The sequence below is a fragment of the Protobothrops mucrosquamatus genome, unplaced genomic scaffold, assembly GCF_001527695.2.
Source record: "Protobothrops mucrosquamatus isolate PMUCROS unplaced genomic scaffold, P.Mucros_1.0 scaffold_13, whole genome shotgun sequence".
Lineage (NCBI taxonomy): Eukaryota > Metazoa > Chordata > Lepidosauria > Squamata > Viperidae > Protobothrops > Protobothrops mucrosquamatus.
The window spans coordinates 731,126-758,833 of NW_015386089.1; the positions used below are offsets into that span (position 1 = coordinate 731,126).

The 27,708-nt window shown below is 43.2% G+C and overlaps 2 protein-coding genes across 3 annotated transcripts in view; one reads left to right on the forward strand and one right to left on the reverse strand.

The window, feature by feature from the left end:
- The window catches only part of USP11 (ubiquitin specific peptidase 11), a 27,631-nt gene extending 9,162 nt beyond the window's left edge, over window positions 1–18,469 (forward strand). Inside the window, exons 8-21 of the mRNA XM_015825867.1 lie at window positions 2,406–2,579; window positions 3,064–3,222; window positions 5,641–5,865; window positions 6,756–6,839; window positions 6,930–7,024; window positions 8,298–8,504; window positions 10,698–10,831; window positions 10,935–11,273; window positions 12,363–12,433; window positions 12,762–12,874; window positions 13,237–13,386; window positions 14,375–14,490; window positions 15,745–15,833; window positions 16,952–18,469. Of these exons, the coding sequence (XP_015681353.1) occupies window positions 2,406–2,579; window positions 3,064–3,222; window positions 5,641–5,865; window positions 6,756–6,839; window positions 6,930–7,024; window positions 8,298–8,504; window positions 10,698–10,831; window positions 10,935–11,273; window positions 12,363–12,433; window positions 12,762–12,874; window positions 13,237–13,386; window positions 14,375–14,490; window positions 15,745–15,833; window positions 16,952–17,122 (2,127 nt within the window). The 3' untranslated portion in view covers window positions 17,123–18,469. The remainder of the gene's footprint in view (window positions 1–2,405; window positions 2,580–3,063; window positions 3,223–5,640; window positions 5,866–6,755; window positions 6,840–6,929; window positions 7,025–8,297; window positions 8,505–10,697; window positions 10,832–10,934; window positions 11,274–12,362; window positions 12,434–12,761; window positions 12,875–13,236; window positions 13,387–14,374; window positions 14,491–15,744; window positions 15,834–16,951) is intronic.
- The window catches only part of LOC107296581 (ER membrane protein complex subunit 3), a 10,475-nt gene continuing 1,081 nt past the window's right edge, over window positions 18,315–27,708 (reverse strand). Inside the window, exons 2-8 of one of the 2 annotated variants that reach the window (XM_015825953.1) lie at window positions 26,227–26,284; window positions 25,358–25,451; window positions 22,150–22,254; window positions 21,333–21,414; window positions 21,119–21,198; window positions 20,028–20,101; window positions 18,315–19,290 (exon numbers count right to left, since the gene is read on the reverse strand). In XM_015825953.1, coding sequence (XP_015681439.1) covers window positions 19,180–19,290; window positions 20,028–20,101; window positions 21,119–21,198; window positions 21,333–21,414; window positions 22,150–22,254; window positions 25,358–25,451; window positions 26,227–26,284 — 604 coding nt within the window. In that variant the 3' untranslated portion in view covers window positions 18,315–19,179. Of the gene's footprint in view, window positions 19,291–20,027; window positions 20,102–21,118; window positions 21,199–21,332; window positions 21,415–22,149; window positions 22,255–25,357; window positions 25,452–25,597; window positions 25,981–26,226; window positions 26,285–27,708 lie in introns of those variants that run through there. The other variant, XM_015826023.1, reaches the window with a different exon arrangement.

Below are 27,708 nucleotides of genomic sequence, written 5' to 3' on the forward strand. Positions count from 1 at the left end.
TTCTCCCTGTTGCTTGTCACCTTCTTGCCACTTTCTCCCACTAATGGACCAATCATTTCCTTAACTTTTTTTCTTGTTTTTTACATGTTGAAAGAAGCTTTTTTTGTTATTTTTTTACTTTGGTCGCAAGCCTTAGTTCATTTTGAGCTTAGCTTTCCTCACTTCATCTTTGCAGGCTTGGGCTATTTGCTGATATTCTGCCTTAGTTATGTGCCCCTCTTTCCACTTTTTATACTTGTCCTTTTTGTCTTTCAATTTATCAGAGAGTTCTTTATGCAGTCATTCTGGTTTCTTTTGAGAACTGTTATTTTTCTTATTTGTTGGTATTGTGCTAGACTGGGCTTTTATAATCTCACTTTTCAAAATTTCTCAATCTTCTTGAGTTGTTTTCCCCTTGAGGATTCTCATTCATGGAATCCTTCCCAAGCTCTAAGTTTATTGAAAATAGCTCTTTTAAAGTCCAAGACTCTAGTTTGCCTGTATCCTATTGCTTCTTCTTGCATAATGTTGAATTCCAATATTGCATGATCGCTCCCTCCCCCAAGGTTCCTGTGGTTTCAACACCTTCTATCATTTCATCTCTGTTAGTGAAAATTAAGTCCAATATGGCTAGTTGCCTTCTCTACTTTTTGGGAGACAAAGTTGTCTGCTAGGTTTGTCAGGAATCTGTTTGATCTTCTACTTGGTGCAGAGTTTGTCTCCCAGGGTAATTAAAGTCCCCCGTTACTATTGTGATGTGCTTTCTATATACCTTAGTTAACTGACTAGCAAAAAGTTCATCTATTACCTCTGTTGGGTTGGGTGGCCTATAGTATACACCTATGGCAATATCATTTCCCTCCTTTTTATATTGACCCAAATGCATTCAAAACAGTTTTCATCATTGTTGTGCTCTATTTCTGTAGAGATGTAGTTATTTCTTATATAAAGAGCAACTCCACCTCCTCTTTTATTTGGTCTGTTTCTTTTAAATAATTTAAATCCCTCTAGCTGTGTGTTCCATTTGTGGGTTTCATCCCACCAAGTTTCCGTAATGGCAACAATATCATATCTGCCTTCATTTACCTGAATTTCTAATTCACCTGTTTACTGTTCATACTCTGTGCATTGGTGTATAGACATTTGAGTCCTTTATGACTGACCCTACATAACCTGTGTGGTGCCTGAGTTCCCCTATTTTCTTACCACCATTTGATCAACAAGTCAACTGTCTCAGCAAAGATGACTAGAAATTCCTGTTTCTCTCCCATGCATGGATTTGGATGAGGGAGTTGCAGCCCAGTTGCAACAAAACAGAGGGCCCTTTTGTACCTCCAGTAACACGCTTAACATCTGTGGAGGAATAGTGGATTTCCTAGTTCACGGACTTTTGATTATAGCATCTTTATCATGACTTGGAATGATAGATAAATTGATAAATTGAAGATTGCTCTCTTTTCTATTTTTTAAATTCCCTTGTAAATAATTCCCTCCTTTTTCTCTTCCCTAACTTTAAACTGGAGAAAGTAGAACAACATAGATCAGGGGTGTCAAACTCAATTTCATTGAGGGCCGCATCAGCATTGCGGTTGCCCTCAGGGGGCCGGGTGGGTGTGGCCAGGGTGGGTGTGACCTACTGGGTGGGTGTGGATGGAGTGGGTGTGGCCTACTGGGTGGGTGTGGCCAGCTCTACATCGTTCGCGTCAAGGGTGCCTGTGGGGAGTGGGACAGATCTGAGGATCTCTGGCAGAAGGGGGTGGGACCGGGGCAAGTGCCAAGGCATGGTCCACTGGAGGAGCCTCACTGTTCCTCTCAGGCCATGCGGGGGGGGGGGGGGGCTTATGGAGCTAAGACTGAATGCCTTTCAGCATAGAGGGCCACCACAAAATTGTACATTGGCTCCCGGCTGGCCTGGCCCAGGGCCAAGGCAGTGGGGGCCATTCCCTCACTGTTTCCAGGATGGTTTCGCGGGCCACATGAAACCACTTCGCGGGCCGCATCCGGCCCCCGGGCCTTGCGTTTGACATGTCTGACATAGATTATAATAATACAGTTAAACATTTCTTCGAAGAGGAATAGAAGGGACCCTTCTGACATTTGGCTATTTGAAACCAAAAAAGCTAAATTGCACCTACCTATTCCTTAAATAATGAACGTTTGTGTTCCCATTATAAAAAATAATGTCTGTATAAATGCCACAGCTACCCCATGTCTTTTGTGTCCACGATGTGGGGAAAAAATGGCTACTTGCGAAGTTCTTCACTTCTGGGTCAATATCAGTTTGCTTAACTTTACTTTTAATTACATTTGTTTCACAAAGCAAAGATTCTCTCTGGGTCAAAGATGCTTTTTTTCCCAGAGCTTCATTCTGAAAGATGAACTACCACCTAACACTACATTGGGCACTCTTTTGTTCTTTCTTCCAGTGTCTCAGCAATGTGCCCCCTCTGACGGAATACTTCCTCAATAATCGTTACCTGGATGAACTAAACTTCAGCAACCCTCTTGGCATGAAAGGTGAAATTGCTGAAGCTTATGCGGATCTCATTAAACAGAAGTGGTCTGGCCACCACCGCTCCATCGTGCCTCGAATGTTCAAGGTTAGTTGCGTTCTTGTCTTACTGTTTTTTAAAATCTGTATCTAGCTCTTTGCTGATCTTAGAGCAGTGATGGCGAACCTTTTAGAGACCGAGTGCCCAAACTGCAACCCAAAACCCACTTATGCATCGTCGACTGCCGGGTGGGTATGGCCCATTGGCTGGGTGTGGCCCATTGTGTGGGCGTGGCTGCAGTGGTAACGGCAGACTGGGTGGGACTAAAAAGTTCAATCAATCAATTCCAACTTTGCAAGATCTTTTTTTTCCTGCGAGAAGTTGAAATTGACTGATTGAACTTTTTTTTTTTTTTGGGCACATGGCGGCGGAGGCCTAAAGTGAAAAGGTTTTATAAAACCCAGCTGAAGGCCTAGGACTGGGGCGATGGCGTGCGTGCCCACAGAGAGGGCTCTGAGTGCCGCCTCTGATACCCGTGCCATAGGTTCGCCACCACTGTCTTAGAGGCCCTGTTTTTTTGCATCCCATTCAGACCAAAGTGGGCCATTTTGCCTCTCAGTTCCTTGGCTATCAACAGCACGATTCCCAGGAGCTTCTCTCCTTCCTGCTTGATGGTTTGCATGAGGATCTCAACCGTGTCAAGATGAAAGAGTACATTGAATTAAAGGATGCAGCAGGGAGACCCGATGAGGTGAGCGTGAACTGTAAGGGACATTATCAGAGAGTCCAAATTGGATTCTAGTCAGTGGTGATAGTACATGTATGTTTGTGGCAGGAATAACGTATCGACAAACTTGGAAGCTTCTGACTGGAGATCCTATCTGTTGAATTTCCATTGTGATCTTTACATGTGTTCTTCTGGTCCATTTCAGTTTTTATAGCATGGTATGGAAAAAGGGCATTTGAGGGAAGACCTGTCCCCAGTCACACCCACTTGTCAGGTCTAGCTCATAGGGTGTGTTGTGGGTCACCTCCATAAAGGAATATCATCTGATGGGGACCCAAGAGGAAAGCCTGTCCCGCCATGGTACCTGCCCTTTGGAATATCATCAGACTGGCCCTGACCTTATATTGGCCTTCTGGAAGGGCCTAAAGACAGGGCTTTGTCAGCCTGGGGATCTGGTAGTGGTGCTAGAAAAACAAATGGTGGCTCTCCCACAGATTGTTTTTTTTTTCATTGTTTTTACTGTTTCTCATTACTATTACAGTTGGGGGTTGTTTTTTGTATGGGGTGGTTAACTTCGTAAGCTGTCCGGAGTCACAGAAATGAGATGCAAGTGACTATGCCAATTTAGTCAACCAATCCTTTACTCCCAGTCCAGCCCCATGAGGAATTCATATTAGTTCCTCAGCTCCAAAGTTCAGTGAACTCTAAATGTTATTGATTTTGTCTGAGCTGTAATATCTAAATTTCATGAGTGGGAGGTTTTTCTTGAAACCATTGAGATTTGGAGGTAAAAAAGGATGGAAGCTGGATGTAATTTGTGAGGCTTGGAGTCTGCTGAAATGAGGCATAAAGAATGGACCGTAAGAACCATTAGTGCAGTGAACTGGGATGTCTTTTTTTTTTTTTTTAAACAATTTTTATTAGTTTTCCATTTTGCACCAACAGAAGCTTAAGAACCAACGTGGAGATATGATGATCAATTAGAAAAAGAAAACAATAGCATTATAAATATACAGTTCACACAATATTTCTTAAAATTTCCTTCTCTATTTATATATATTATAATCAAATTAATTCAAATAAAATCATTCATTAATATATCTAAATATAAATTCTCTTAATCAAAACCTTCAACCGCTCAGTGTCTATTCTATACAAATCTATAATTTCTCACGTATTTAAACTTAAACTGAAACTCTCCATTTATTTAAGATATATTATCTCATTAATACATTTCTAGAACAAATTTTCATTTGTATTGCTACCTATGAATTTCATTAATCAATAAACTTTTAGAAGAGCTCATTATCTATCCCAAAAATCCTGTTTTACACTTTATTAATGTTTCAAATGTTAAAATTTAAACTAACCTATATATTTACTATTCAGGTACCCCAAGTTTCTCTTATTTAAATCTATTCTTTTTCAATAATTCTCCAATTATTAATTCCATCTCATTCCCCCCCCCCAAAAAAGAACAAAGAATAAAGAGAAAAGAGAAAAGAAAAAAAAAGAGAGAAAAAAGAAGCATATTCTTGCTACATTTCAGTATTAAACTCTAAATCATTTCATAATAGCTTCCCTTTTAACAAAATCCAAATCCAAAACAATCCGAGTCGCTATAAAACCTTTACCATCCATAATTATCATCTCAAATTTAATATTTATATCTTATTCTGGGTTTCTTCCTATTCCAAATAGGTTTCCATAGTCGAGTCTCTAGTTCCGCAGATAGCTCTGGGGGATGTCCTTTCATTAGGGGTTGAGTGCTGTGGGAGTTGCAGAATATTCAGTCCTGACTTTAGAACAGGCTCTGTCTGCTTGTTTGCAAGAGCCTTGGAAGTAGTACAACTTCAGGAAAACTCAGAATAGCCTATATCAAGGTTGACAGGGCTGGGGCATTTTGAAAAAGTACAGTGTTGATGCATCAGCTATTTCCTTCTATGGGATCCTTGCTTCAGACTCCCGTGTTCAGTTTATAATGCTGATAAATTCTCTGAGGTTTTCCATCACAAATGCTGTGCATTAATTGGTGGTGATATAATAGACCTCTTTCTCTCCCCCTACCCCCTTGCAGTTTTCCCCCAGCAGCAAATGAAGACTAGCATGAATAATTGGTTTCACTTTAAAGATAAAGGTAGCAGAGAAAATTAAATAGTCCTTTGGAGAGGGTTGATAGTTTTGACGGTTAATTCTGAGGTTTTGTTGCCAAACTGCATAGTAACATTCTAAGGCAAACTTCCCTGCTTTTAAGCATCTAGGAAAAGATAGGAAACTTCCCTTTTCACCTCAGGTCGTGGTTAAATTATAGTTTACTGCAGCTTCAGCTGATGTATTTAGTAAAGTGAAATGCTGAGAATTGTAATTCAGCAAAAACGGGCGAACATGGGAAGAGAGGGGCTGTGGTTTTTCAGACTATTCATTCTACTTTTTCCTGTTCAGGAAGTAGCAGACGAAGCGTGGCGCAACCACAAACGTCGCAACAATTCCATCATTGTTGATATCTTCCATGGACTCTTCAAATCAACACTAGTTTGCCCTGAATGTAACAAAATTTCGGTGACCTTTGATCCCTTCTGCTACCTCAGTGCCCCTCTGCCAATTAGCAAAGACCGAGTGATGGAGGTTTTCTTTGTATCCATGGATCCCTGTAAGAAACCCGAACAGGTAACCAGCAAGCTGTCTAGAAGGCACTTTAGTGTGGCAAGAAAGTTATTTATTTGAATGAGACTTGAGAATGTGGGGGGAGTGGCCCTGGAGCCCACGTCACAGGTGTAGAAATTTTCAAGCTTCATAGTTGGGCTGTTTGCATAGGTGGGAATACGATTCCCATCTGAAACCCAGGAAAGAGGTTTCCAGCTATTTGGGCAACAATGACCAAAGGGAACCAAAATTTGACCTGAGTTTATACAGCTTCAAGTTATTTTTATAATTCATGCCGAAGGGCAAAGAATGCAAGTATGTATGATAGATAAATAATTAAATAGTTTAGGTCTGACTATGGACTTTCCACTTAATTGAGACCTACAGGTCTGTCCTCGGATCAGTTTCTTTCTTGGAGATGGATTCAGTCTAATGGGGATTTGACTTGGGAGAATTTAGATGCATTTTGGTGAATTTAGATCTTAGCATGATGTTATGGTTCCGGCTAATGAAACACTTCAAAGAACTTCCAGGCATTGATTTTCCTAAAAGTCATTTATTGTTACAAAATGTCGGCACGGCATAACGAAGGTATGCTAAGATCTAAATTCTCTTCCTCTGAGCAGTTAAATTATCAGCATGTTCCCTCCCTAAATTAGCTTTCATATATCAGTTATCCAATTAGTATGAAGGTCAAAGGTTCCCTTCCTCTCTCTTTCCCGGGCTTTTCCCTCCTCCCTCTTCTGCTCTGCTTTAACTCTAAAAATACCAGACAGTTCTGCATATTGTCAAGGCAAGAATATACAGTATTTGCAGCGTTGACATCGGGTTTGGGATTTGATTTTCAGTTGACTTTCTTACTAGTTTGAACTTGGCCTCTTTTGTTGTTGTTGTTGTTCTTCTTCTTCTTACAGCACAGGCTGATTGTCCCGAAAGCTGGGAAAGTGCTAGACCTCTGTCATGCTTTATCAGAGCACACAGGTGTGCCGACTGAGCGGGTAAGTTTGCCGGGAGAGGCGCCTCATTGACTGTAGAAGCCTGTTCTGGGTCTTCCCTTTCTTACGACTGTTTCTTTGCCTCCCCTCCAGATGATGGTGGCCGATGTGTTCAGTCACCGCTTCTACAAGATCTATCAGAGGGAAGAATCTCTCAGCTGTATCCTGGACCGGGATGACATCTTCATGTGAGTTTGGGGAGGGGTTAATAATATAAGACAGAGCCGCCATTGCCCTGCTGCCCTTTCACTGTGATAGGCTGTAACTTTCATTACTCTAGTCCAGGGGTAGTCAACCTTGGCTCTTTTATGACTCGTGGACTTCAATTCCCAGAATTACTGAGCCAGCTTAGCTGGCTCAGGAATTCTGGAAGTTGAAGTCCACGAGTCATAAAAGAGCCAAGGTTGACTACCCCTGCTCTAGTCGGCCCAGTTGACATATCTAAAAAGCCCAGATTGGAAAAGCCAAAATAAAATAAGGTAAAGGAGTGAGAGCTAGTAAATCACAGAATCACAGAATTGGAAGGGATCTTGGAGTCAGGTAGCCAATCCCCTCCTCGCTACAGGATGCAATGGAGCGTTTTCCACTATAGTGAGTCTGAAAAAAAATGGACCTGGAATTCAGACTAGCCTTTTATTATAGCGAGTAGCCAGGTTCACAGCAAGCAGAGCTAGGTAAATTGTGATAGCAGAAGTAGCAATGAGTAGAAGAGGCAAATACGTCGTTGCTCAATGGGTTGGCTTGTTCTGACATGCATCAAGTCCTGTTACTTTATCCCAGCAGTAGGCAGAGAAGGACGGTCTTGGGATGGTGGCTCAAGGTGGACACTGTTAAGAGTTTAGGGCAGCGGCCCCCAACCTTTTGGGCACCAGGGACTGGCTCCTTGGAGAAAAGTTTTTTCCACGAACCGGAGGGGGTGTGGTTTTGTGCGCTGCCTGCATCCGGTGGATGGGGCTTCATTTGTTTGTGTGTACCGGTTGCTGGTGTGCTGTGTACCGGTGCTGGACTACGGACCCCTGCTTTAGGGGACATTTTTTTCAGTGTCAGAAGCAAGTTGGGGAATGTCAGTATACTTGGAGAATTTAAGCTGCCTGCATAGAGTTAGATCTGCTTCTTACCCCCAGTGCTTCTTTTTTGAACATCTTCCTTTCCTTAAGGAAAGACTTATTGCCATCGAGTTTAGGCCTTTGTATTTTTGTAATTGTAATTGACGCTGTTTCCTCTGTACTTTTTGTGACTCATTGCCCCTCAGTTTGTGGTGTATAAAGTGTTTCTTTTTACTGGGCTCATAGAATTTTATATGTATTATGCCATTCTGAGTCTGCATGTTATCCTGGAATGGCACTCGAATGGAGGCTGGGTTGAGAAATGAAACATATATATATATAAAAAAATCAAGCAGTCTCCTCCCTGCTTCTCCTCCTCTTCCTCATAGCATGTCTCTCCTTCTTCTTCTTCCAGATATGAGGTGTCTGTGTCCTGCCTGGAAGACCCGGCCTCAGCAGACGCAGTGGTCCTGCCAATCTACCTTCGGGAGCGTACTCAGGGCCGGGATTACAGCAACAGCTACTATGGGGTTGTGCTCTTTGGTCACCCCCTTCTGGTATCTGTGCCCCGCGATCAGCTCTCCTCAGATGCCTTGTACCAGCTGCTGCTGCATCGGCTCTCGTGAGTTATTTCAATATCTGGGATAGCTTAGCTCCACTCCTTCACATCTTCTAGATGAACAGACAGATGTATGAGAATACTTCCCTGAAACAGCTCTCTCCAGTTTGGTTGCCCCCACAAACTAAAAGTCTTGTACTCCCAGGGTTCCCCAACCAATAGGGCCCTTGCTGAGCATTCTGGGAATTGAAGTCTATATACCTAGCCGGGATGGTTAGAGTGGGGAAAATAATGCCTAATGGAGCTCTGTACTCGGAACTATTCCAGTAATTCAAGTTGAATCAACTTCTATTTTATACTACAACAGGTGTATTGATTTGGTTTGTTTTGGGCCAAAAATTATTTTTGTGTCCCTGGTTTGGATTTGACTTCCTGATTTTAGTCATGGCAAAAACAGGGAGGTGAAGCAGGCTGGCTGGCAACCTGGACAGGATGATAGATTTTCTTAGCTAGCTATTGGGAAAAAGCAGCCCTGAAGATGAGAACTGGTCTTTGTAGCTATGACAAGTGCAAGAACCGCTACAGAACTGGCAGGTGAGTTTGCCCACATGGGTGTGTTGTGTGGTCTTTTTGCATAGTCTAGTCCTGGAGCTTCCTTTGCGTAACCAAATGATGGTCTGCCACTTAATCTCAGCCGTCTTCCTTCCGGTCAAATGCAAAATTCAGGATAGCGGAATTGTACTCAAGCCAATTATGCAGAGAGAGGAGTGTTTTGCTTCCCAGGGATTGTGATTCTGATATACTGTATTTAGGTGGGGTAACATTTCCTGATTCAAGAAGGGTGTGCAATCTGGGAGTCTTTTTTTTGGACTCAGAGCTGCTTCTTGATCAGGTGGCTGCTGTGGCCAGGAAGGACCTTGCATAACTTCATCTCATGCACCAGTTGTGCCCCTTCCTAGATTGGGAGGCCCTTCAGACAAGACGCTTGCACCCTGGTACCTCATGGCTTCACTACTGCCACACACACTTCATGGGTTGAAGACCACCCAGAAACTTCAACTGGTCCAGAATGCAGCAGTGTAGGCAATGAGGGGGCATGCCTTGGTATGCCCATACTTCTGCTTTGTGAATTGCATTGGTTGCCAGTTTGCTTCTGGGTGTAATTCAAAGTGCTGGCATTACCTATAAAGCCCCACAGGGCCTAGTTTCTTGTTTCCCATAATATCTGCCTGGCTGATTCAATCCAGCAAGGTGGTACGTGGTGGGTTTAATTAAACGATGCCACCTGTCAGGACCCTGTAAGTTTGCCTTCTCTGTCACACAGTGCCTGCCCTCTGATTTGAGGTTCTCCTGACATTTGGATGCCCCCCCCCTATTGGTGTTTTGGCGGGCCTTCAGAACCCAGTTCTTGGATGAGGGTGATTGACACTCCTTTAAGTGATGTGGGTTTCTTCTGCTTATCTAATTGCTGTCTTTTATTCCTTATCCTTATCTAGTATATTGATGTATTCCTTTTAATGTCATTCACTTGTGAATCATTCAGGGCTTTTGGAACTCAGGCAATGTACATAAAATAATAGGAATCACTTAGCCCAGTGATGGCGAACCTTTTAGAGACTGAGTGCCCAAACTGCAACCCCAAACCCACTTATGCATCGTCGAGTGCCGGGTGGGTGTGGCCCATTGGGTGGGTGTGGCCCATTGGGTGGGTGTGGCTGCGCTGGTAATGGCAGACTGGGTGGAACTAAAAAGTTCAATCAATCAATTCCAACTTTGCAAGATCTTTTCTTTTCCCGCGAGAAGTAGAAATTGACTGATTGATTGAACCTTTTTGTTTTTTTGCACATGGCGGCGGAGGCCTAAAGCAAAAAGGTTTTATAAAACCCAGCTGAAGGCCTAGGACAGGGGCGACTGTGTGCATGCCCACAGAGAGGGCTCTGAGTGCCACCTCTGGCACCCGTGCCATAGGTTCGCCACCACTGACTTAGCCTGAGATTCTGGAGATGGCTGAAAACAAACTCCACAGTCCTTAAGAGCAAGCTGATCCTATATCAGAAGTCTGATTAAATTGTAAGGTTTTTTTTTTAATGAATGGGGGGGTTGACAGACATCTGACCACATAATATCTCCCCCCCATCTCCCGGAACCTGTCCATCCCTGATTCTACGGCTGTTCCTTTCATTGTATTGCAGTCACAGGGCAGATGCTTTCTCCCTGTGCCAGGCAAAGGGTGTGATCTGCTTCTCTCTTTGACAGCCGCTATGTGACATGGCCAGACTCTGAGGAAGAACAGAGTGAGGAGGAAGAAGAGGAGGAGGAGGAAGAGGAGGAGGAGGAGGAAGAGGAGGAAGAGGATCTCTACAATAAGAGGTCCAATGGGCTGAGTGAAGGTGAGGAAGACTGGTGAAATAACAGAGTGTTGAATAGGAAGGGAGGGAAAACTTAAGACTTTCATCCTAATTCATACCTGCTCTCTTTACCTATAATTTGCAGGGGAGGATGAGGAGGAAGACGAGGAGACAACAGCGGAAGGCTTTGCCAATCAGGACCCTAGCTCAGGGACAGAGGAAACCCCTTCGGACACATCTGTGGGGGAGGAAGGGGCGAGTGTGGAGGAGAGGCGGAGCCCCAACACGTCCCCCCTGCAGCCTCCCCAGTCTCCCAGTGTGCCGTCTTCCAGTCCCAGCCCTCCTACAGCCAACCAGGCCAAGCGGAAATGCTGTCTGCCCCAGAAGCAGCCAAAATTGCTTTTTACACTCCGACCCGTCAATTCTAACGGTACCAGCGACTGGATGGCTGGCCAAGATGAGGGCAACCCTGTCTCCTTCAACTGTAAGTCCGTTCGGTAAAATAGGTTTGTGGTTAAAAAAAAATCCACCTGCTAAGAAGATGTTTGGCCATGGGGTCTGAGGATTGGTGGCGAAATTTGGAATCTTGAGAAAATATCGGGATGGTCATAAAAGGGTTGCCAAGGGAATCCTGTGGTGGTGGCTGCGATGGAAAGGCTAAAATAGTCTTGTGCTTGTGAGCCTCGATCCACAATAAAAGTCAGGACAGAAACCCCAAATACCGACTCCTTTGCATCTGGGGGCTTTGCTCATGATGCTACACAAGGCAGACTCATTTCCCTTATTGCAGTATGAGAGTTTCTCTCCACACTCAGCTCTCCCTATCTCGGCTAGCTTCCCTTCCTAGGTCACATCACGGTTCTTCCTTATGTCCCTTTAGATCTTGCCTTTTGCTCCCGCTGCATCAGATGATCCGAATCCCTCAGTTAAATCTCAGTGCCGCCTTAGTGAGATGAGCTAATGTCTCTTAGTCCTTTGGCCCTGGGTCCCAAAGATGCTTTTTTTCACGAGACAACTGGACTTCCTTGTTTTTCTTTGAAGATGTTTTCATTTCTCATCCAAGAAGCTTTTTTTCAGCTCCGACTGGATGGTGGGGAATGGAATGGAAGGATTTATATTCCTTGCAGACAGCTGGTCATTTGCATTCTTTTAGAGAGTCGTTGAGGCCACCTGGAGGTTTATCTGTGTCATTGGGGTCACCTGAGTAGTGCAAATGGGCTTGGAGCCTTCTTGGAACTGCTGAAAGGACTGTGTTGTAGACTGGAGATAGATGTTATCGTATTCCTCCCCCTCTATTGAGGCCATCTATGTCAAAATTGAAAAGCCCTCTCTCCACAGAGGGGGAGGGATACGACATCATCTATCTCTAGTCTTTGATAGGTGAGCCCAGATGTCCACAAAAACAGCTACTGCGTAGTTAAGGACCGGAAAGGTGAATGCTGTCTTGGCTGCTTTGCAGTATGTGCTGGGAAGAAAGTCAAGGCACTCATGTCTTGGCCCAGTCTGTTGAATTTATGTAGTTGACATGCAGCATTCCTGGATTTCTGACTCTAATTCTCATCCTTTGCTTCAGCCCAACCATATGTTGCTCTGGACTGGGATTCTGAAATGAAGAAGCGCTACTACAATGAGACTGAGGCTGAAGTGAGTGTGCAACTTTCTAAGTAGGCAACCCTCTCTTTTCTGTTTTTCCTGTGATATTGTGCTCAAGTTCTTCAACCCGGACTACTGTAATGAAAACTAGCTTCAAGTGTAGACTCAGCTACAGATCTCATTGGGAGGCTTTGGACTAGTCACCCTTTATCAGTCTTACAGAGTTGTGGGGATAATAAAATGAACATCTAATGTACGATATCTCGAACTGTCAAAACTTTTTCTCAGATAGAAATGTAAAAACAATCTCGCTCTTTACGCCTTGGGTGAGAAGGTATCCCTTGATCACTTTATCCATTATGCATGGATGTTCTTCTAGGGCTACGTCAAGCATGACTGTATGGGCTATATGCTGAAGAAGAACCCCGTTAAGCTGCAGGAGTGCATTGAGTTGTTCACCACCATGGAAACCCTGGAGGAGGAAAATCCCTGGTGAGAATTGAAAAACGTATCTATGACAGAGTCTCTTCCATGGAGACAGCAGGGAAGGTGACTGGATGCTGACTCAGTGCTGGTCAATAGTTCAACATTCAGTAGATAAAAACAACAAAACAAGAATGCTGCATGAGCCAAATAAATCCACGTGGGTCTTATTTCACAATAATTCAAATTAAATAAACAGGAAAAAAACCCAGATTTGGGGATATATAATAAGCTCTCAGCTTATTGGATCATTTCCATGCTAAAACCTCTTAAGATTGGGGGAGGGGCAGGGGAGAGGGAAAGGAGGCAATCTGTGGGATACTAGTTCTCTTGAAAGAAAAAGGGTCAAGCTTATGGTTTCTCTGTTACAGGTATTGTCCCACTTGCAAAAAACACCAACTGGCCACCAAGAAGTTGGATTTATGGTCACTGCCAGAGATTCTGATTATTCACCTCAAGCGTTTCTCTTATACCAAATTCTCCCGGGAGAAACTTGACACCCTTGTGGAGTTCCCTATCCAGTAAGCCAGTGGGCCTAGTCATTAATTTTTGTTACCAGGAGTGAAATGGGTGGATGCTGTATGTGGCTGCCCTTTGGATAGCATAGAGCAGGGGTAGGCAACCTTGGCTCTTTTATGACTCGTGGACTTCAACTCCCAGAATTCCTGAGCCAGCCTACCCCTGGCATAGATCATGGAAAATGCAACCGGGGAAGACTCATCCTTTCCTCTGAGGAAACAGATCTGAGTGATAATTTATGGCCTCTGAAATGGTGAAATATAATTGAAAGCCTTCATCTTCTACTTTGGAGGTCATCAAAAACTCAGCCTGAATGGACTTTGTGTGGATGGGTGTTGGTGAAACGAGATTTACCTATATTATCTTTTTTATTATCTTGTTCCTTTTTTCCCCCTTCGCTTACTACTTCTTACTCCTTTTCTGCACTCTATAACACTGCTACATCATAAAGGGAATAGCATGATGGGTATGTACTGTATGTATATTACATCAATAAAAAAGACTCAGTAATCATGCAAGCTTCATCACAGTGACACCCTGTCATTGTTGGCTGTGTTGCTAAAGGATTTTCAAAGGTAGCTCCAGGGCTATTGAGGGTTTAGAAATGGGGCATGCTGGCCTTCCCCAAATGTGGGGAGGTTCTCTGTCCCTGTTTTAAGTCTCTCTGCAGGAAATACTTGCTTTGTGCTACCAGTTAATTGGAAGATCAGGGCAAAGTGTGGTACTGCTTTCCTCTTGCTGACGTGTTCAGCTTTCTTGGGTTACAACACATTTGATGAAGCCTGTGAGGCATGGAAATTGTTGTCAGACACATCCCAAGCTTAAGTCATGGAAGGCTGCATTAGTGTAAAGTTATTGTAGCTGGGAGCACACATTGAGATAGTGGTAATTCCTGGTGCACATATATGGCTTTTCTCCAAAAGGGTTGATGTTGGGGTATCCTTCCTCAACCATTTAAACAACAGTGGCTTTTTAATTTCTCTCTTACAGGGAGCTGGACTTTTCTGATTTCATCATCAAACCCCAGAAAGACACTGACACCTCCCTATACAAATACGACCTCATTGCTGTGTCCAACCATTATGGTGGCCTCCGGGATGGGCACTGTATGTATACTGAAGCAATAGATTTTTTTTAGGAGGTGGGGATAAACTTGAAGCATCATCCAATAAAACCATACTGCTCTTAGTAAGGGATATGTGCAAATACTTGGAAGATAGTTATATATAAGAGTGTAAGCCACCCAGAGTCGCTTTATCGGTGAGGTGGGCAGGATGTAAATTTAATAAACAAGCAAGCAAGATTTCCCCCAGCCTCTCTGTTTCAGAACCTACCAAACCTTGCTCTTGGTTACAGCTTTCAGGTCCATGAACCCATCTGCCAGGCCTTTTTTTGTTTTTATTTTGTCGCACTCCTCCATCTCTCCGTCTGGAGGTCACAAGCTGCCTGCCACTCATCTGATGAATGAGGACTGTTTGTCCTTAACAGTAGTTGCAAAGTAATAGCTTAAGAACTTGCTCCGATTTTTGTTGGCAACAGTAGCAATAACTTTAAGGAAAGAATCTTCTTCTTTTCCTCTTTTAGGAAGGAGAATAAGACCACTCTTTTTTAGTTCCTTTGAACCCAGTCTTGATTTAAAATGACTGACTGGGCTAGCCCCTGCAGGTTTTGGGGGCAAGATTTTCAGAAGTGGTGTGCCATTGCCTGCTTCCTAGGACTAAGAGAGAGTGACTGGCCCAAGGTCATCCAGCTGGCTTTGTGCCTGAAGCAGGACTAGATACTGTTTCTAGTCAGGTGCCTCAACCCCTACACCAGCGGTTCTCAACCTATGGGTCGCGACCCCATTTGGGGTCGATCGACCATTTCACGGGGGTCGCCAAGCAAGGCTGTCCGCCATTTTTTTTTCCTTTTCCGGCGGGTGCCTTACCTCCCTTGGGCTGGGCCAGCTGGTGGTCGGCCTGCTCCGTCTCTGCCGCTTGCCAGCTACACCTCGGCCGGCGCAGGGGGCAGAACCACGCATGCGCGGCGCTCCCAGGCAGGGAAAGTCCTCGATTTACGACCGGTTTAGTCCTCGACTTACGACCGGTTTAGTCCTCGACTTACGGCATTAAAAAGGTTGAGAACCACTGCCCTACACCAAATTGGCTGTCATTCTCTCTTAGCCCAATGTGACCAGAAGGCAAAAACAATCAGAAAAAAAAGAAAAGAGCTTAGCCCCTGGGATATATTAACTGAAACTGTAAAGAGACAGACATAAAACAGAACTGTGCGGAATTCCTGTGTGGCAAGGCAGCATTTATTTTCTTGGTGGACAACAAAAAGGATACGGAATGACCCGACTCATCTCTTGTACTCTCTAGACACCACTTTTGCCCGGAACAAGGACACAGGGACGTGGTTTTACTTTGATGACAGTAGCGTGTCTGCGGTTTCAGAGAACCAGATCGAGGTAAGGCACGTCATATTCGGATGGGCTCATTGTTTCAGTACTTGCTGGCAAAGGCCTCGCTGCATAATCTGGGCGCTTTTCTCCTTCATACATTTTTTGCTAGTAGGATTGTCAGATCTTGTAACACAATAGATTCTTTGACAGGCACTTGTTCTATGGGTAAATTTGAATGGAACCTTGGAAACCGCATGTTTCCAAGCAGACCGGACCCTTCAGTTAGTGGAAGCAAATTGAAATAAATTATCTAGATATTAATTGTTAAGAAATGGGACACATTCCAGTGTCTCTAAGGAGTCATTTCGAACAACTGTAGGGGAGAAAGTGGGCTTATTTGCTTCGGATGGCTTCTCTTAGTTTTGCCATTGATTTAGGGCAGGGGTAGGCAACCTTAGCTCTTTTATGACTCGTGGACTTCAACTCCCAGAATTCCTGAGCCAGCCAAGCTGGCTCAGGAATTCTGGGAGTTGAAGTCCACAAGTCATAAAAGAGCCAAGGTTGCCTACCCCTGATTTAGGGCATTGTAAGATGGAGGACAGCTATACAAGGTGTGTCTTGCACCTGCAATGGGAGTAAAAATGCAGAATGTGACTATAGCTTTTTGAGAATGTCTTTTTTTAAAGTAACTAGCCCATCTTTTCTTGCTTCGGAATGCTTTAAGATACTATCATCCCCATATTTCCCAGCTAGCACGGTGGTTCTTTTATGGGCTGCATATTCTGGAGGGGTCAGTTCCAGTACATCCTAGTTATTAAGTAAAAGACCCTTGGATTAAATTTTTAAGACTGAAGGAGCTTGCTTTAAAAACATGCTTCAGAATCTTCATTTTTTTTCCATGGTGGCCAAGCTGGAGTAAACAATGACAATGCAAAGCTTTATCTCCTATGGTGGCTCTTATATTAAAGCAGTGCAAAATTTTATAAACAAGTCCAGTTTTTTTTGACCCGTAGTCTTTCCACTGCCAGTTTGATAGTCAATTATTAAGTTTGGGAGATTTACGCACGTGTGAAACCATTTCAATTCAGTGTTTCCTTTTTCTTTGACCTGGAAGTTGACCGAGAGTATCTTCCAGGCTGTGTTGTTCGTTGCCATGTATTAACTTTTCCCTGTCTTCTTGCCAGTCCAAAGCTGCCTATGTCCTCTTCTATCAACGCCAGGACAAAATCTGCCACCCAACTCCCCTCGCTGCATCCACGAGTACGTCTGCTTGCGGGAACGAGGAGGACTATGCTGCCTGCTGTGATTCTCACTCTAAAGAGCTAGCAAATCGGGACTTCATGGATGTGGACTGACCTTCTCCTTGCTTCCCTTCTCCACTTGCAACAGGTGGACAGCCATATACGTTCCCTTCCTTGAACTGAAGGGAGCAGCTGGATTCTCTCCAAGGGCAACAGCTCCTCAGGGCCTTGGAATAAGGGCAGGGCAGGGATGGAGGAGACTTGAGATAAGAGCCCCCCTTACCAGTACAAACAGACCTGCTATCTTCCTGTGTCCCAAAGTGCAAGGCTCTTTGCTTAGCACATAGTTCCTCACTGTGGAGGGGAAGATTGACTACCCTTTAAAAGGCTTGTGCCTTACCTCAATCTAAGATGGCTGGGGGAATATAGGCTTCCTGGATGGTCTCCTCCATTCCCTTTTTTTTACATCTCAAAATCGAGATGCTTTTAATTAGTGCAAGGTTTCCTACGTGGAAGGAGACTTAAATGCGTCATTTTTATGCTGGCTGTGCACTCCCCCCGCCCTCCATCTCCCACAGTATTAAGCCACTCGAATTCAGGGTATTTGCCCTTGTTTTGCTGCTCGTGACTTCACGTCTTCACCTCCACTTCACCATTGCTGGTTCCTATGCTCTGGGAAGAGTTTGCGGAGATACTAACCCCTGTGTAGTCTGTGGCTAATTAGGACACTTCCCCCCCCCCACTATTGCCCTACCTCTGAGATTGGAAAGGTCTGGATAAATGGCCCCTCATATTCTTTCCTGACATTTATCTTCCAAGTGCCTCCTTTTAGCTCCCCAATTAAGCAATAATTCCAATATTGTCCTGCCTATCTTCCAGCATCTGGTAGAAATCTGCAACTTACATGCATGTTTCTGAATTTCCTTGTATTATTCCTCCTTTCTGAAGCTTCTCTCCAGTTATTAAGGTGACTGTGAGCCGCTGAGCCCTAAAATCCTACTTTTTACTCTTGGGAAGACAGAGCCATTTTCAGTCTGTACTGGGTTACAGTTCCCTTAAGCTAAGGACTTTAGGAGAAACCTAACTACCAGCTCTTGAAGTTTCTTCTCAGTTGGCCTAATACCTACCAGGTGTACCCCCATTCAAGCAAAACTTTGGAATTCTTCCCTTTGCTGAGTCTCTGCTGCCACTGCTGTTGCTACTTCTAGGCTCAGGGATTGCACTAGTTTGTAAATAGGTTTGTGTGTGCAATGCAGTGGATGGAATACAGCAGGAAGCAGTGTTGATCAAGCACAGGACACTCACACTGTTGGCAGGAGCACATAGTGCATTTAATTACTTAAAGAGTTTGGAAGATTATTTCTTCATTTAACTCTTTGAGCTTTTATTTCTCTTGAAGTTATCTTACAGAAGAAAATATTTTTTGGCATGTGTACATAAAGTAACTTCTTTTAAAAGGCATATGGACTCTTTTTTCCCCCCTTGGTATTATCCCTTACAGGAAGCATAGTCAGTACATTTTTGCCTTGCCTTATTCCCCTTTGGGGGGCTTTGAACCAAGATCTGTAAAGATTTGTCTTCTTCCTATTTTGCTTCAATCAGTACAAACCAAGAACATCCACATCTGATAGCTTCTCAGCTGGCATTCAACCCAGGCAATTGTAGCTCCTAACAATTGCAATCTAGGTTTCCCTTTTGCTAGATACTCTAGTGCCCACAAGAGTTCTTTCATTGCTGCGTTAAAATATGTAAACTCGGGGTCTATTTAGTACCTCAGAATCTGTCCCTGAACAAACAACAATCGAGCAGGAAGAGTTGCAGCTACCTTGGTTTATTACCCAGTATTCTGCAATAGCATATACATTAAATTTCTACCTGAAGCCTCCAGACACACTTATCACATTTTTCTGTTGCTGCACACCAGGAAATGATAGTAGATGCTATTACAATGCTTCAGCTCTTCACAAGGTTTCTGAAACTGCTTCCTGATCAGACTGCTGATCTGACTGCGCTTCATCAGTACCTTTTGCCATTTAAATCAAGCACAGCTTCACAACTTTAGCACACCATGCACAACAGGTGGTCCTTAGCCACCAATTTCTAATAATGAACAGAGTGTTTCTGGGCACTGCTGTCCTGTAGGATTATACTCCAGAGCAGACTGGTAGAGCTCAATCTGGCCTGGACATCCCGGTCAACTTGAGGTCCTGTGATATCAGCTGTTCCTCAACATCCTGAAGAGCCCAGTGGTGGGATACCAATTCCAAGGCTTCCCACTCAGCCTGAAATAAAAGAAAGAGTTTGTTGGTAATTTGGGGATCCAGCTCACAAGTACTATTGCATCCACCAATGCCCTACCAACTTACAAGAGTGGCAGAATCAAAGCCCAGGCTTCAAATTAAATGACTTTCACTAGACTTAGTTTTCACATTAAGAAAAAAATGCACATCTTGGGAGTATTTTTTTTTTAAATGGTGAATGGGAAGAGTGCCCAATTATCCAGAAAAAAAGGGGCAAAGTTTTAAGTTGCAGTATTTGGAAGCATCTGTTTCTATAGTGGGAGTAACACCACCCATTTGGCACCTACTGAAAGGGTGTTTTGTGATAGGCCATGCCTGCCTTGGAAGGCATTTTATGAAGATACTTGCTCATGCTGTCAAAATTCCCTGTCTGCCCACTTCCTGAAAAAGATTACCTGTTCCTGTTATATATTAATCCAACATAATTTATTTTTTTTTAACTATAGTTTTGGTTTATATGAAATAAGTTTGTTTTCCCATCTATTTCCTGACAGAGGTTATTCCGATCCAAAGGAAATTTTAACAATCCTAATTAAATTGAAGTTCATATAGTGAGCTGAAAACCTATGATCCTCTACAACTCTTATAGAAGCCCGGTCAATATGGATAATGGTGAGGGATCTTGGGAATTGCAGTTTGGTAATAGCTGAAGGCCCCCTGGTTCCCTGTACCTGACTTACGCTTTCAGTAGAATTATTCAGTGGAATAAAGAACCTTACTTTGAAGGCCTTGTTGGGATCGGGTGGAGCAGGAATGTCTGGGCCCATGAACTGTACTTTGAGTTGACTTGGCTCTGCGGTTAAGGAAAGAAAGGTAAGTACGAATTTGTGAGAATGAAAACCTATTTAGGCTAATTGCTAAGCAAATATTCTGCCAAAGGCAGAATGGAAACTAACGTCAAGTCACTCAGCAGACCACATTTTGTTAAGTGTAAGGTTTCTACAGTACATTATAGAAGAATTAATAAGTATAGTATGAGAGCATAATAGCCTAGTGAGATTTACTCTACGAAGATGTGTGTACAATAAATCTGAGACTGTAGAATATCAAAAAGGTTTCCACTACTATAGCAGAGTGATATAGCTATCCCTGAAATCATTTCCCTGTAATTCTAAGGACAAAACAATTATAAAGTGCACATTTATAACTAAATAAGATGTACTCTAAGAAAATTAGAATGAAGATATTACCGAATGCATGTGGAGAGGAGGGATATTTTCTTTTGGGAAAAGAATCAGTCAAAACAATAATCTTGAAATATTGAATCCTGCTTGAAAAGGTAATATAGACTAGACTGACAGTTGAAATAAATAAAACTTAGTTCTCATGCTGCACTCAGAAGATGGTTTAACTTAACCCAATTGCTAGATTCACGTGGCACACTGAACCACAAAGTAATCAGGCAAACTAAATTCATACCACATGCTAAGCTACAATGTGGTTGGCTAGTTTGTGATTCAATGCATCAAGTGAGCTTTTATTATACCACAAACGAAGGTGGCAGATGCTGTTCTGCAAATAGGACTTGTAGGAGGCGCAGCATCCTATTTCTGTAATCATTTACAAAGCTAGATCTGAAAGCCAGACCTTACCATGTAGTAGGTTAGGAACAATTCAAACACAATTTAGGGCTACGCTGTCCCCTCTAGCACTCTTCACTGCTCAACTCTACTGTTTGTGGAATATTTTCTTCCTGTTTTCAGATTGCAGTTGGAATTGCGAGCGTTGTATCCTGGTCTCTAGGGTTAGCTTGCTCCCTTGAAAGACTACTAGGCCCACACATGGTCCATTCTTTTGAACAATTTCTCACCAGAGTCCTCTCTCAGAACGTGTTGGTATATTTTCCGCAGACCAAAGACATTGAGGAAATACCAGGAGGCAGAACTCACCCTGGGAAAAGAACAGTTCTCAGTAACTATCCTGAACAGCCATCTTGCTCACCAGTCCTCTACCCCACAACCAATGTCCTTTTCCCATCTTGCCACCCAAAGGACTGGCTAGACCTGGGGCAGATGGCGGCTTACCACGAGGGATCCATGGAAGGCAGGTTAATTCCACGCTGCAACATGGGCTTGAATCGCAGGGTCAAGGGGAAGGGAACCTTAGCTAGAAGGTTGGGAGGGAGAGGGATTAGAGTTGCCTCTCCCTCCAAATTCTACCCTCACCACTCAATCCCCAGCTCCCCAACCTTTCCAAATTGCTGCTCCTTGTTGCTTTAGATATGACACCCATCTACAGATCAGACGGAAATCTCAACTAAAACTGCTGGACCATGTACTTCTTGCTGCTTTTTCCCAAAGCATTCCAAACCTGACCATTATGTTGTTACAGTGGAAATGCTGCATTTTCCTTCCTGTATTACAAATTAAATCTGGGGAGATGTATGGCTAACCTAAGATTCAAGGTAGAAGTAAACAAAGTGAAACACTCCTGGTCCATGGTTCAGAGGCTATAGTAGCAATCCCCAAGCTGTGCCTTGGAGATGTGCTGAGCTAGCATGCTGGCTGAATAGTCCTGGGAATTGGGGTGTCAGCATATCTGGAGGGCAGCAAGCAACCAATCGCCTGTACTTCTACATTTGTAACAATATAAAATGGGATGTACCTCACAGATCAGCTAAACTAAGAACTGTAAACCACATTGTACATTAGCAGAGTTATTGCTCCCCTCATCAGTCTCACTATTTTAATTAGTCATTCTTCAAATATTGTAGGTTGTAATAATTTTAACTCAATCTTCACAAGCCTGAAGGAGACCTTGAACAATAGAAAATATCGAATAAATAGGAAACTAAAGACAAAACGCTTTGTCACTTCCCCTCAACGGTTCCCCTCCACTCACTAGCCACAAAGCCAGAGAAGGCCCAGTTGATCCAGCCTCCAATGAGAATCATGGGCAGAACATCGATAAGGTTGCCCTTCATCATCTCTGTAACCACTGTGGGATCTAAAGGAAAGGGAAAGGAAGTGTTAAATTAGAGCCCTAACTATGCAGCATAATGTGTTTATCCGTATAGAAAAACTGCAGAATATTTAAGGCATATTAAAGTTAGCCTCCGAGCCAACTTTCACTCAGGCCTATTTTTAAAAGTTTTGATCTGCAGCGGTTGTGTTTAGGTAATCCCTACTCTATTTAAATATTGCAATACAGGGATGGGGATGGCAATTTTGAACCATGGTAACCAAGGAAAATGTTTTGGTGCCCCACAGGGCTCTCTTCTGCTTTCCATGATTGGAAGAATCTGATCAAACACAAATGTTATTTAATCAGCATAATACACAGACCACCAAAGTCCGCTAGTTACAGAGTATGGGCTATGTTGGCAAACTGTTAAGCCTGGGTCCTACATTAAAGCACTTATCTTAATTGGCAGATTAGAAATTCTTTAGGGCACGGGTATGAAACTTCTGAGGTTGACATTTAATGGCTGGAGCAATGGCAAAAATTAAAGTTAGTGCTGTGTACTTAAAATTGAATACTGTAGTCAATATGATTTGCTGTCACGTACTGGACAACCTATGATAGAAGATTTGGAGAGGTGATTGGGCCCACCAAAGATTTCTAAAGGCCATGTGTCTCTGCCTTAGGAGCCTGGAGCCTCCAGACTATTATGAAGTGGCTACCAGCTTGGCAATGCCCCTCCTCCCTTTACCAGTTGGTGCTAAAGCAAGAGGACAGTCTGACAAAAACGATCAAAAGCAGCAGCAATCTGCTCACATTCCCAGGCATTTCAGACTGTTGCACTCCCATAAGATTGAGAAGAAGACCGAGGAAAGACAAAGTTTAAGGTGAAGGATAAGGAAACCAGGCTCAATGGCAGAGCAATGGAGGAAATGTGCAAGGGGCAACATATAGTAGAAAGTGGTCATGTTTTTTGTATGTACTGTATAGGGCAGTGATGGCGAACCTTTTAGAGACCGAGTGCCCAAACTGCAACCCAAAACCCACTTATGTATCATCGGGTGCCGGGTGGGTGTGGCCCATTGGGTGGGTGTGGCTCATTGGGTGAGCGTGGCTGCGCTGGTAATGGCAGACTGGGTGGGACTAAAAAGTTCCATCAATCAATTCTAACTTTGCAAGTTCTTTTTTTTCCCCACGAGAAGTTGAAATCGATTGATTGATTGAACCTTTTTTTTTTTTTTTGCACACAGTGGAGGAGGCCTAAAGCAAAAAGGTTTTATAAAACCCAGCTGAAGGCCTAGGATGGGACGACGGTGCACATGCCCACAGAGAGGGCTCTGAGTGCCGCCTCTGGCACCCGTGCCATAGGTTCGCCACCACTGGTATAGGGGAAAGCAGGTTTGAGACTCTGCATCCCAATAAGGCTTAAGGAAACCATCTGCAAGAGCTGCCCTTGAAAGTTGCTCTCAGTCAAGATGACAAAGACAAAGTCAAAGGGGGAACAGAATTGTTCCCTGCTCTGAACCTTGTCTTTTATCAAAACTTCATTTCTTTTTGCAGGGATAATCACGTACCTTAGCCTAATTTAGTAATATATAATTTAATGTTTATATTCCAAAGAATGTGTATGACTTGAACGTGCATAAGAGCAAGTGGCTTGAGAAGAGGAAGACCATGTTGGAACTATGGTTGGAGGATCCTCCATTGGATGGAAAAAGAGTGAAATTTTTAAAAAGGCAATGTACAAAGCAGTGAGGTTATGGTGGAGGCAAGGATATTGAATTAAACCATTCAGCTAGATTTACCTTATCTTATGTCTTAGTCCTTTAAGCTTACTATTTTGTACTCTTTTTCTGTGTTTATCTATTACTGTGCTTACCTCAAAAGGGAAAAGGTGATGGGTGTGTCTATCCAATAGGACCTCGTTATAAGCATTGCAGTATGATTTCTGTATTGGGAATGGGTGCAGGGAGCAAACCAGAAGCAAAGCAATTTTCCTATTCCCTACTGAATTAAATAAAAGCAAAGGGAAAACTGAAACCAACCATTCACTAGATTTCTCATTCTCCAAGTCAGGGGTCTCCAACCTTTTTGGATTGGCGGCCCGGTGGGAGAGGGAGGGCCAGGCCCTTATGCGTGCATGCGCAAACATGAATGTAGCCACATGTGCATACAAACAGGCTGCGAACATGCGTACCACGCAAATGGGGCTGTGAGAATGTGCGCAAGGCTCTCAGTGATGGCGGCGCCTGTGTGAGGCTTGTGGCGCCATCACCAGGATCCTGGTGATGCTGCCCCCAGTGTGAAGCTTGCGCCGCTGCCCCCACACAAGGATTGCGCCGCGGCCTGCAGTGATGCCATCCCAGTGTGAGGTTTGTGCCGCCGCCCCAGTGCGAGGCTCATGCTGCGACCTGCAGCGATGCCACCCTGGAGCAAGGCTTGCATCATGGCCCCCCGCATAAGGTTCATGGCAACGCCACCGCCCGCGTGATACTAGCCGCGCTGCCACCTCCCGCACAATACTCATGGCAACAGTGGCTAAGAGGCCATGGCCCGGTAGTGGGCCGCAGCCCATAGGTTGGGGACCTCTGCTCGAAGTCATGGCAAAATTTATGTTGGAAGGATGGAAAGTTAATAGAGAATACACACTCAATGGATGTCCCTACAAATCATGGAGTGTAGTACTTGTGAACTTTCTTAACAACCTTCTGCCACACACAGAAGCCACATAAAAATATTTTCCATAACAGAATCTACAAGAGATCCTTAAGACAACATTGTTTAATGCCTCCCCTCTTAACGGGAGAGCCTTGGCTGTTTTATGTTACAGTGACAAAAATGAGGAGGGCGGTAATAGAGCTTGTTGTGTAAACTGACAGCTCTATTTTGGGAAAGCTTCAATAATAGTCATATATATCAGCTGGCTGGGGAATTATGGGAGTTGAAGCCCACATATCTTAAAGTTGTCAAGTTTGAAAAACACTGATATACATCAAAATCTGTATAGTCAACATTGATGCCCTAAACTGGCACCCTTTCTACAGCATAACAATCTTTTCAACTAGGGCAGAAAGTGGCAAAAACTGGCTTGAGTCCACTTAGCTGCCACTGCTACCTGCTCTGAGTACAAACCAGTCATCCTTGTTACCTGTCAGCGGGTTCCGGGACTGCAGTTTGCGTTTAGTTGTGCGAAAGAAGCCACTTTCAGAATTATTGAAGTAATGCTTGCGCATAAGAAAACCCTGGAAAAAAATAAAAAGAGGCCACAAAAATTGAGATGAAATTTGGGCTATTCAGAAAAGAAAAATACACATAGTTCATGTTGATAATTTCTTTTTTGGGTGCTTACAGTACCTCTTTGGCATTCTATTTGAAATCTTTAGCATACCTTACTTACGTACAGCACTATTGTAGGTTTGCCTTCAGCTAGTCTGTTAAACTTCAATCCTATCCATCTAGATTTAGAAAGTAAGTACATTGATCAGCCAGCTCTAATTCCAGATAAGCACATAAGTTCATATAGTCTATAGTGCCATCCATTATGATGGATGTCATTTTGATTTGGGGCAGGTGGATGGGGAGATGCATAGGCAAGGGTCAAACACTAATATAGGTAGGCACATTAAAATAATAGTATTACCAGAGACATTTACAAAACAAGAACAACCTTAAATAAAACCAGCAATAAGTCCAACAATTGTGGAATAATGGAAGACAGTAATAATACAGAAGTTAAAATAAGGTTCATTCAAACAGTATCCAAAAACAGTCTTGGTCCAGGAACAGTTGTTATCTGAGAGAATCTGAGGTAAGTATCACAAAACAACAACAGCAGCAGCAGCAGCAAAATCCACTTCGATTATGTTTGTTAGTTCATTCTGCATTCTTAGCAAAGTTCTGGTTTTTACAGGAACAAGCACATGCAGCTTGAAATGCCAAGAAGCTTCTGATGGGTATCTGCCAAAATCTGTCTAAGGACTAGGGGTGTTCAAGAAGAGGCTGACTTTATTCTCTCACCTGATGAGTTAGGAACCGTCCATTTTCTCTCAAGAGGCGGCTACGAGTCAGAATTTGCCTGACAGATAGAGCACTCAGTTCAGTTGTAATAATAACAGAATTTGCTAGCCCAAGAGATTATCTGATCTGCAAATCCAGATATATCATCAAAAAACACACTGTTCCCAAACACAATCCACCATCTGCATACAGTTGTTTAAGATGGCATTTTACAGGCACGGATGAAGTAGTCTATGAAATTTAGTCATAACTGGGTCCCTTAGAATCCCATGCATTATTATAGATATTGTAAGAGAAAAGCTTTGTTGGTATCAAAAATGAGAAGTTCTTTTAATAAAATGTGACAGTTTTAAAAGGTGTTAATCAGACTCCTTGATTTTTGCAGTATTATGGGAAACGTTACATGATTCCTATTGTGACTTCCCCCAGTATATTTTTGCAGCTGTTAGTTGACATGGTTCAAATGTCTTTAACATGACACTGGAAATAGGCAATTAAAAAACAGGGTTGGTATGCAAGTCTTCTTTGCCTCCAGAATTCCTCATGATCAGCAAAATAACTCTATTCAAGAAGCATTGTATATTTTACAACAACTTCATATACTTGCCATTATGAAGTCAGCATCCTATGCCTTTACATGGGATATTATTGGAAGCCACTTGGGGAACCATAGAGTTGCATTATGGAGACATGGTATTGTAAGTGATTAAAAATCAATGGGCTTGCCTTGTATCTTCACAATACCTAGTATATTGTATAGCTGAAAATATTTACAGGCTTCCATGAATGTTTCTGAAACTTTTCAAAATGTTTCAACAGAAATATCCCCAAATATTTTTATAAGGAGTACAATACTTGTGTACTCCTTAAAAAGGGGGAAGGGAAATGCAAGGAATATTGAAATATGTTCATAATCTTTATTTTCTATTTAATGCACCAATTATAAATCATTAATAGGCGGTGCAAGCTTGTATTTTTTTCTCTATCTGGAACAAGAGCTGGTTTTTAAAAAAGAATGAGCATAATGTTCTTGATGTTTGACCTTGATTGTAGCTTGCTGAAAATCCACTTTTCACAAAGACACCATGAAGAAAAAGATAGTATGCTCTTGAGGAAGTTTGTGGAAGACAGTTTAAGAAATACAGGTTTATATTGTTATCTTGAAGTTTACTATTTGCTCACTTTTAGCTGAGAACCATCAAAGAGAACAAGCTGGTTGCTCCCTAATTATGGAACTTTTTTTTGTCTAAGGCAGCGATGGCAAACCTTTTAGAGACCGAGTGCCCAAACTGCAACCCAAAACCCACTTATGTATCATCGGGTGCCGGGTGGGTGTGGCCCATTGGCTGGGTGAGGCCCATTGGCTGGGTATGGCCAATCGGGTGGGTGTGTCCCATTGGGTGGGCGTGGCTGCGGTGATAACGGCAGACTGGGTGGGACTAAAAAGTTCAACCAATCAATCAATTCCAATTTTGCAAGATC